The sequence below is a fragment of the Zea mays genome, chromosome 3 (assembly GCF_902167145.1).
Source record: "Zea mays cultivar B73 chromosome 3, Zm-B73-REFERENCE-NAM-5.0, whole genome shotgun sequence".
Classification (NCBI taxonomy): Eukaryota; Viridiplantae; Streptophyta; class Magnoliopsida; order Poales; family Poaceae; genus Zea; species Zea mays.
This window is the reverse complement of record NC_050098.1, coordinates 177234015-177244224: the sequence shown is the minus strand read 5'-3', so window position 1 is coordinate 177244224 and position 10210 is coordinate 177234015. Positions and strand designations below refer to the sequence as shown.

The window sequence follows — 10210 nt, the reverse complement described above, 5'->3', positions numbered from 1 at the left end:
AAGCCGCTTTTGATAACCCCGATAATATTTGACTAGGTTCGCAACTGGTCGTAGTTGCAGGAAGTAGTTGCAGGAAACGGCACACACGGATGTAGATTCCAGCTCCCATGGGAAGTTGGCAGAAGATATCTGCTATTGCTTGCCTTTTTTATTACAAAGTCGTAATTATATAGGCCTAAGGCCAACCGACTACTCCACGATAATAGGAGATAAAAGACTTATCCAACTACTCCATAATATTAGGAGATAAACTGATAAGACTTATTCAACTAAACTGATTACTTATCTCCTGATCCTACGCCTACTCTGGTGGGTCTAGTCGCCTTCTGGTAGGCCAGTCATAACATAATAATCCTGCAAAGGCATTGTAATTTGCCATAATCAAAGAGATCCTGGAAAGACTTACCTAGTGACCTTGCTGTTGAAAAAAAAAACATTAGTATGGGAGCAATGACTAACATGAAAACATTTCGTCCAATGTGCTACCGACTAACAGTTATATGAAGATATCCAGTTAAAGGATATAGAAAAAAAGAAAACAAAACTACCAAGCTTTCATGAACATGTACTCAAGAATTTAGACATTGGAACAAGCTGCTGCTTAACAAGCAAACAGCTCAGAACAGTAGTTGCATTGGTACTTTGGTAACTTACATATAGCACGACAGCCTAAATTTCAAACACTTGCACATCCATATCACATTAAAGAAAAAGAAGCATGCCCGGTGAAAATGAGTAGCCATTAAGGGACAATGGTCCGCAACAAACTGGAAGCATGCCACAAAAACTAACATTAGTCATCTATGACATATCTTCATGGTAGAGATGAAGTCCAAGACCAAGACGCGCACAAGCGCGACGAAAAGCCATAGATTCTGCCTTCTGTACGGGATCACCATAGATTGTATCATCAACAGAAGCAGTTCCAGTGGCCTCTCTATAGATCTGATAGAGAAAACAGAGAGAGCAGGCAACATTGTCAATACACTGTTAGTTTTGGTCATATATTATATGTTAGACAAAACTACTAGGCAGAGAAATTGTCAACTAGCTAACAGTTCACTATTAATGGCTACTGCAGTAAAACGACGATGGGATGAGTTTAAATGACTATGGAATACTGAGGATTCTCATATAGTCATGGATGTGTTATGTGTAAAATATTAATATTGTTTCTCCAGCAACTTGAGTTTGTTTTCTGTTGTTTCAGTTATGTACTACCTCTGTTCTCGAATATTTGTCGCCCGTTAGTTTATTTTTGAACTAAACCGCGACAAATAAAAAAGAACGAAGGGAGTATATCGTTAAAAAAATCATGTACAACAAGACTATCTCCTGAATTAAAATAGTGACCACCAAATGGATCCATTTTCTTCAAATGAGACCTCTGTTTGCATCTTTCATTACCAAAAGAGCAGAATGCCCTTTGGCATAGACAAACAGGCATGGCCAGCTTGCATAAGTATCATAATAATCAACAAGCAGCAAAAATCCAATTTGTCCAGAAAACAAATATCTGCCAACAGAGAGAAAACTAAATGGATCCAAATAATAACATGTTATGCAATATAAAACTTGCGAAATTAAAACTTCAAAGTTTATGATAAGAAAACCACAATTCATCATCAATTAAGTTAAGCACCAACAGAAGAGGATTGGTAAACACTACCATATAACAACGACAACAACAACAACAAAACCTCTTTGTCCTAAGCAAATTAGGGTAGATTAGAATTGAAACCCAACAGAAACCATAAGTAAAGGTTCAACCACATGGACGGCTATTTTCGATGCACTCTTATTAAAGACTAAATCTTTGGTTATATTCCATCAGATTCCTTTTACTGTCTCTTCTCATGTCAATTTCGATCTTTTCATGTCTCTCTTGTCATTGTCACCGCACCTTAGAATCTCACTACACTTGGTGCCTCTTAGGTCTTCGTTGGACATGTCTAGTATTGGGCCTAGGATTTAAAAACGCCCCAAGCCGATTTGAAGTATAAATGTAATCTAGTCTAACATCTCCTCTTTAACCAACTGTGACTTCACCACTGATCTAATCTAACACTGACTACCAGTGTTCCTGTAATTGTCCACAGAAAGCGAAGATATATTTGTACTGAAGAAACAACTGATGTTTTTTTTCGAACACGTAGGACATCTGTTGAGAGGCAACAGAGAGTGGTGTTGTAGTCACAACGGTCCAGGGGCCACAGAGTGCTCATCGGCAACAGAGTGCCATGTGAAGGTAACGTACTTCGAGGAGTGCCCACAGGCGGTAGCTTACAGTGTGTAACAACGGAGTGCCATGTAACGGTAACATCGGGTGAAGAGTACGAACTCGATCTTTACCAGGTAACTACAATTAACGATAAAAGTATTTCATCGTCTATGCAATAGTTTCAATATTGTGCGGCTAGAATCTGTAGCAAATGCGGGACTAATGAACTCGGGTCGAACACATTTGTAGTTTTTTTTTCACACAGGAACTGCCTCTGGATCCTTGGACATGAACCAACTCTCTTTGACAGTAAATCAATATGGTCTGGTTTAGTCAAAGACGCCCAAGATCGTAAATGTCTCTTTAAAGTTCGCGATGATGATTCTCTTGCTAGAACAATGGATCAGTTTAGACTTACGCAAAACTCACAGGTGACAGACAATGTTTTGCGATTGAACATTGAATGTCAGTGTGCTCCAGATGCATAACTCAGAGGTGACAACCGTGCCACAAGACTAGACGAGCCACAGGTTGAAGAGCCTGCACATGCAGAGCAGGCGCCTGTGCTGGCAAGAGGGGCTGCAGGGCATGTGCATCTTGATAAGCTCTGGCCCAGTCTTTTAAGGAAGAGGGCCCATTCTTTGCATGAGGACCAGCCTGACGGTCAGTTTGCTCCAGGTGAAGAACTCACAGATGAAGAGGTTATAGAGTCTGCACATGTAGAGCAAGTGCATCTTGCTTAGCTCTCGCCCAGTCCTTCAAGTAAGAGGCTCTTACTTGAAGGACTGGGCGAGAGCTAAGCAAGATGCACTTGCTCTACATGTGCAGACTCTATAACCTCTTCATCTGTGAGTTCTTCACCTCGAGCAAACTGACCGTCAGGCTGGTCCTCATGCAAAGAATGGGCCCTCTTCCTTAAAAGACTGGGCCAGAGCTTATCAAGATGCACATGCCCTGCAGCCCCTCTTGCCTGCACAGGCGCCTGCTCTGCATGTGCAAGCTCTTCAACCTGTGGCTCGTCTGGTCAGGCCTGTGCCGGAAGAAAATGAGGCCCTGTACAAAACTATTGAATAAAAAACTCTTATTGCTAAACTATTTAAAAACAGAACTGTAAGTATTAAAATGTTGTAATGTAGTACATAGAAATGGAGTTTATGAAGAAAAAAAAACCTATTTAACTCTTTATTGTATGAATTTTACTTGAACAACTTCATTCTCTTAGTGTTCCTTGAAATAAATTCTTCAATGATATGATCATATTCAATCTTGTCCAATAATCCACTCTCAAGTACTATTGTGGCTAAATCTGTAAGTCTTTATTGTGTCATTGTAGAACGCAAATATGACTTTAGAAAAGCTCCGCTCTGTTGATGCAACAGTCATAGGAATGGTCAATAAAACTCTATATGCAATACTTGCATTAGGAAAAGAATCATGTCGCTTTTCGTAACCAAATTCATATTTTCTAGATCGATTGGTCGAAGACATGATATCCGATAGTTAGATCTTCAAATACTAGATGTCTAGTAAATTAATAAACATGCACACAAAAGATAAAAAGAACAATTAAACTATTATAATTATTAAAGGATATATTAATAGAGGATTTTTTCTAGAAAATTACCTTGATGCTTAGTAATTCCGGATAGCAAGTAGGGATCGGGATTTAGAATTCCGGACGCAAGGTACTGGCAGGCGGCAGCCACAGAATCAGGATTCAGATTTCAGAATTCCGGACACAAGCAGTAAATGTCTTCGAGAGCAGCAAGGTGCTAGCAGCGGATAGGATTGGTTGAGGTGCTGGACTGCTGGGTGCAGGCATGCAGGGTGCCTGGCGGTGGAGGCAGGAGGCGAGAGTCTGAAACGTTGCAACAGACGGTAGAAGAAGATTATCTATTTGCTTTACATAACCTGACTTCTATATTATATGAGCTATACATGTATAAATTTGGAGGCCCTTAAAAATTTGGGGGCCCTGTTCCAGTGTACTAGTTGAACTCCCTCCCGCACGGCCCTGCGTCTGGTCTTGTGGCACGGTTGTTACCTCTGAGTTATGCATCTGGAGCACACTGACATTCAATGTTCAATCGCAAAACATTGTCTGTCACCTGTGAGTTTTGCGTAAGTCTAAACTGATCCATTGTTCTAGAAAGAGAATCATCATCGCGAGCTTTAAAGAAACATTTATGATCTTGGGCGTCTTTGACTTAACCAGACCGTATTGATTTACTGTCAAAGAGAGTCGGTTCATGTCCAAGGATCCAGAGGCAGTTCCTGTGTGAAAAAACACTACCAATGTGTTCGACTCGAGTTCATTAGTCCAGCATTTGCTACAGATTCTAGCCGCACAATATTGAAACTATTGCATGAACGATGAAATACTTTCACCGTTAATTGTAGTTACCTACCAATTGACCTGGTAAAGACCGAGTTCGTAGCTCTTCACCCAATGTTACCGTTACATAGCACTCCGTTGCTACACATTGTAAGCTACCGCCTGTGGGCACACCTCGAAGTATGTTACCTTCACATGGCACTTTGTTACCCCTTAGCTATGTTGTTGCCGATGAGCACTCTGTTGCCCCTGGACCGTTGTGACTACGACACCGCTCTCCGTTGCCTCTCAACCGATGTTACCAATACTCTGTTGCTCTTCACCGGATGTAACCATTAATTAGCACTATGTTGCTCCTCACAGTATGTTAACACACGTGGCTCTGTTGCCCCATAGATACCGCTATGATTACGACACCGCACTCTGTTGCCTCTCAACACAAGTTACCGTTACACGTGACTCCGTTGCTCTTCACCCGATGTTACTATTAGATGACACTCTGTTGCTCCTCACAGTATGTTACCTTTACACATGACTCTGATGCCCCATAGCTACGTTGCTGCCTATGGGCACTCTGTTGCCCCTAGACCGATGTGACTACGACACCGCTCTCCGTTGCCTCGCAACAGATGTTAACGTTACACGGCACTCTGCTGCTCTTCACCCAATGATACCATAAAATGGCACTCTGTTGCTTCTCACAGTATGTTACCTTTACACATGGCTCCGCTGCCCCATATATATGTTGTTGCCTATGGCCACTCCGTTGCCCCTAGCCACTGTGACTACGACACCGCTCTCCGTTGCCTCGCAACAGATGTTACCGTTACACGGCACTCAGTTGCCCCATATATAGTTTATGTTGAAGTTTAAAAAAACCTCAATGACTGGTCCTCAGTTAGAAAAGTGCTTCCAGGGAGGTCAGGATGCCAGGGATCTTATCATAATATTAACGGAACTCCTGAACCAAAGAATTAAGAATATTAAAAGAATCTTTGTCTCACCATTACACAAGATAAAAAGTTTCCCCATGTTATCTACTTAAGAACAGCAAAATATCTTGTTCTTATGTTTCCCCCTAACTGCAGGACGATGAACGTTTGAAGGAAAAGATTCAGGGTGCACTCCCCTTTTTGAAAAGAAAGAAAATCAGGGCCAGCACCACCAAGTTATTAGAAGACACAATTGTAAGTATTGCATCAATCTTGTTTCTTTTTTTGGAATTGTTAATTTCCTTATACAAGTGCTTGTTTTTACAGATTTACTTCCCTGTTTTCTTCTCGAAAGAATGGATCGTTGTGTGTTTCGTGTTTTCACCCATGAAGAACCAGATCCATGTTTATTGCCATAATAATTCCTTCGAAGAAGTTATGAAATTCTCTCTCACTATGGGAGAGATATTAAAGAAAGCTTTAAAAGAACACATAAGCATGGAAGTAACATTTTCTCAAGACAGAGTAGCACGCGCGCGATCTACCATAAAGGTCAATGACAGTGTCGTTGCATCAATGTATTTCCTTGAGAATTTCTTTACTACTTGACAAGATAGTCAATTCATTAGGTTCGAAACGGAGTGCGATGAGGTCTGTTAAGAACTAACCTTATGTAGTTCTCTCTCTGTTAAGCAATTCCCTCTCTGTTTTTTTTTTCAATAAGTTTGATGAGGTCTGTTAAGCAATTCTTTCTCTATTTTTCAACTTGCAGCTGCAGGACGAATTCGTGAAAAAGAGTCAAGTTTGGGCTTGTGCGGTACTTATTGTGCCACAAGAAAAACCGTGAAGTTCCTGATACAGTTATTGAATTACTGACAAATAGAAATTGAATTGTTGAAAAATAGAATAGAAACTTGATGAACTAGCATGTTGCTGGGGTGAACCTGTGAGCTGCTTAGGATGTAACTATGTAACAACATGTTTGTTTTAAATCACGCCGTGAGCTGCTTAGGATATAACTAAACTATGTGCTGCCTAGGATAACATCATTTATAGCAAGGTAATGCAACTAGTTGTAGTCAATGCAGTGACATGATGCTGTCAGTTTTCTGGAAAGCACTGGGTCCAGAAACCCTTTTTTCTGGCAGTGACTTCTTAATGTTATTGTAAGAAGATTGACACCAGTTACTGTTGGACACTAGTGTTCGACGATATGCCTATAAGGTATATCCTGGTGAGTCTGTCACAATTCAATAGTTTGGTCACCACATTATTCTCACAAGGTTGACTAGTTTATCCCTACGGGCACGCACCTGAAAACGAAAGACCGCCACCACAAACTTATGTTGAGAGATAACACACTCCCCAGGTACGACCTTACAATTCAAGCATGCTCGTTTCTCCTCTCTTCTTGTGGGAACAATTCAATTTGACTAGAGTGTTGGCCACTACTATACGCCACTAAATAGGATTCTCTCTTCCTAAAGAAAGTGTTGCCTATCAACAGGTCAAAAGCTACCACAAAATCCAAAACTTCCTCTTCCTCCTGATTCCTACTACCATACCCAAAAACTCCATGAATTACCTCAAAATCTGCACTTGTTGTACATATATGCCCATTGAGAACTCCTATCAAAAGCTTCTCACTAGTAGGTAGACACTAGTATACAAAAAAAAAAATTCAAGGAAGTGGCAAATCCAACTGGTGAACCACAATTTCAATAGTCACAGTTAACTAGAACATTGTTGAAAACAAATGAAAGCAAACTTATTACTTGCCAAAACCTAAATGTAAGCCATAAGACCATACAAAATTTCAGGCATCAAAATAACCTTTAGGTATAGAGATCAATCATTTATGTACAAAACTACAAAAGCATTTTCTGGAAGATAAGAGGTACCTCTGCATCAATCCCATGAAGAGTCACTCGATAAACAACAGATACTGATTTCCCATCAGATGAGTACACAATGTTGCGGACCTCACCCGACCACGCTGTAATAGGTTACAAAACGATAGAATTAGAACAAGAAAAATAACACCCTGACAGTTTAACCTCTATGAACTTATCCCATCAAAAAAAAAGGCAGACAAATATCCTAACGATGACAAAAAAAATCACCTGGAGCATGTATGTTGAGAATTTTGTTCACGATGTGCCTACAAGAGGTATCAAAAGTGAGATCACAAAGATATATATTAAAGAAAATAAAATTGAAATGGGACCAAATTATCCATATATAATTTATTGATGAATCCAGCATTCTTTCCTCTAAATAAAATGCCCATGGTGTAAAAAACTAAAGTAGTTATTAAACATAAAACCAAAGAAGGACTGACTCTCAGATTGCAAAGGAAGGCCTGTTATCAATAGATAAAATGTCAAAATTGTGGAATTCCCTTTAATAAGTCTGATTAGAGATTTGGTTTATTTTATGTTTATCAAATGCTCAGTTCATGATAGCTCCCCAGCCTCCCATAGAATTGTGCTGCTGGAGCAACCTCTTCAATTAGAAAGCCTATAGATCGAGTTTATATTCTATAGGAGTGCGACAACTTTCGTCCTAGCTACCTCTTGCAGGCACATTGTGAACAAAATTCTCAACATACAAGATTCAGGTAAACTTCTCGCCATTAATAGGATATTTGTTTGACCTATTTTTTGATGGCTTGAGTTCAGAGAGATTGAACTGTCAATGAGTTACTTCTCTTGTTCTACTTCTACCATTTCGCAATCCTTTACAGTTAACGGGTTAGGTTTGCAGCATTGTTTACTCATCTGATGGGAAATTAGTATCTGACCAATCAGAGGTTAACAAATCATCAATTTCATCTTTGGGAACACATAACAGCGCTGAAGGTATGAACCAATAATAATAAAAATGCTCTATTTTGCTAATATCTCGCTTCAGATACTGTCTAATATATATCACGTGCTTATTTTTGAAGAACATACCCATCGACTCTATCTCTCTCCTTAAAAAATATTTTTATTATTATCGAAAGTTCGAAACCAAGAAACCTACTCATAAACCCACTCATGGACCCAGTATCTTACTCAAACGTACCCTAATACTTACACATAAATCTGCAAGACATAATCCGGTTAAATGAACACAAATGTCCGAACTGTTCCAATCGTTCGCAGCATTGCAACATAGAAGTAAGGTTGGTTCCATACTTCCATGTGTGATCGCTACCGATCGGGTGAGTGATTTACCATGGGATGTACTTCATAGTGAAGCCATTATCCTCGACGCGGGTCTTCACGAGGGAGTCCGGAACCCTCTTCCCGAGCTCCTTTAGCACCTCGGCCAGCGGCTTGTCGATGCTCTCGGTGGGGGCGGCAACCTCGCTGCCGGCGAAGTCGTTCTCGTCCCCCGTCGGAAGCTCCGGATCCTGCGGCCGACGAGATGCGCGGGACTTTGCTGCGAAGGGGCGCGCCATGCGAGGAGTGGACGCGACGCGGAGGAGGCGGGTTAGAGCACCGGGAGCCATGGCAGGGAGCGGGCGGAGTCTCGACTCTCGAGGCCTTCGGAGAGTCGATTCGAAAAAAACAGAGGGGTTTGGTTGGGTTTTGCAATTGGAGAGTCGTCGCGTTCGTCTCAAGCACAATCACAATGTGCACCTCGAGTCCTCGACACTGGTGCGGCACGGGATGAAAAACCTCATCTGAAACGACATCGGATCTAAAATAGTTGTAAAAAAAAACGAGAGCGGCGTAAACTGAATTACGAATGGAAACAAAATACTAACATAAACTTGTAATTTAATACAAACACAAATGATATTAACGGTTGACTAGTTATTGATTGGTCGGACAATAACATAAAACAAATAGATATGCAGATGTAACATTCTATTGTTGTTTGGTTACTAATGGTGTATATATAACTATATCCGATGATGTTTAAAACTTTAGACCACTTGTCATTAAAAAAAAGTCGATGGTTACAATGGCCACTATAATTTGTCACCTAAAGACACGAGGTTTTAGTTTATATACTAATGCATATTAGCCACATTCCATATTTATCAAATGCGGACTAAATACGAGTTCAATCCGGATAAAAACGGGATCCCTTAAAAAGTTGACGGAATAAATTATCTCTCGTTTCCGTCTCTTTTCCATATTTTTACATAATTACATAAATGATCAGATCAAATTCAAAAAATAGTAGAGTCGGGCGAGATTTTACCCATCTGTTTCTAACCCTAGCGACCCAAAGGTTTGGTTCATCCATTCGAAATATATAAGGGAATTCTTTTTTAAAAGATGCTTGGCCAGACAAGGAGTTTGAATTGTTTCTTCAGTTATTTTTATAATGTAAAACAAGATATTTCAATCGTGAACTACCCAATTCACTCTAAACTAGCATATAGTTCATGTGGTTAGAGATCCCCACTTGGTTAAATCGATATGGGTCGTTGTTGATTTCTCATTTGAGTTAGGACCTGTTTGTTTTCCCTTACGAAAGTTTAGTATTATACTTTTTGTTAAAGTTTAGCTACTAAAAACACACAGTGTGGCTAAAATTGGTGTGCTAAAGTTTAGCTCTCATTAGCATTTAGCTTCTCCAAATTTGCTAAAATGAGCTAAAAGTGGTCTCAACTCCTTTCTCTCTCCCCCACCACTCACAACTGCAGCTTTTTCTCTCTCCCTCCATGTGTGGCCAATTGAAATATGGCTGCAATTAATGTGCTAAAGTTTAGCACTTATA

The 10210-nt window shown here is 40.2% G+C and overlaps 1 protein-coding gene across 2 annotated transcripts; it reads right to left on the bottom strand.

Moving 5' to 3' along the window:
• Positions 1-534: 534 nt before the first annotated feature.
• LOC100283480 (snRK1-interacting protein 1) lies at positions 535-9140 on the bottom strand. Of its 2 annotated transcripts, XR_563495.3 has the most exons (5): positions 8710-9140; positions 7612-7649; positions 7390-7484; positions 3846-4079; positions 535-945 (listed from the first exon to the last, which is right to left on the bottom strand). XR_563495.3 is itself a non-coding variant. In NM_001156380.2 (4 exons), exons 1-4 carry the CDS (start codon positions 8985-8987, stop codon positions 802-804), a joined length of 555 nt encoding a protein of 184 aa, NP_001149852.2. In that variant the 5' UTR covers positions 8988-9070; the 3' UTR covers positions 561-801. The 2 variants fall into 2 exon arrangements, 1 of the variants encoding a protein (NP_001149852.2); NM_001156380.2 differs by lacking the exon at positions 3846-4079 and having other exon boundaries at positions 561-945; positions 8710-9070.
• Between the last annotated feature and the right edge of the window lie 1070 nt (positions 9141-10210).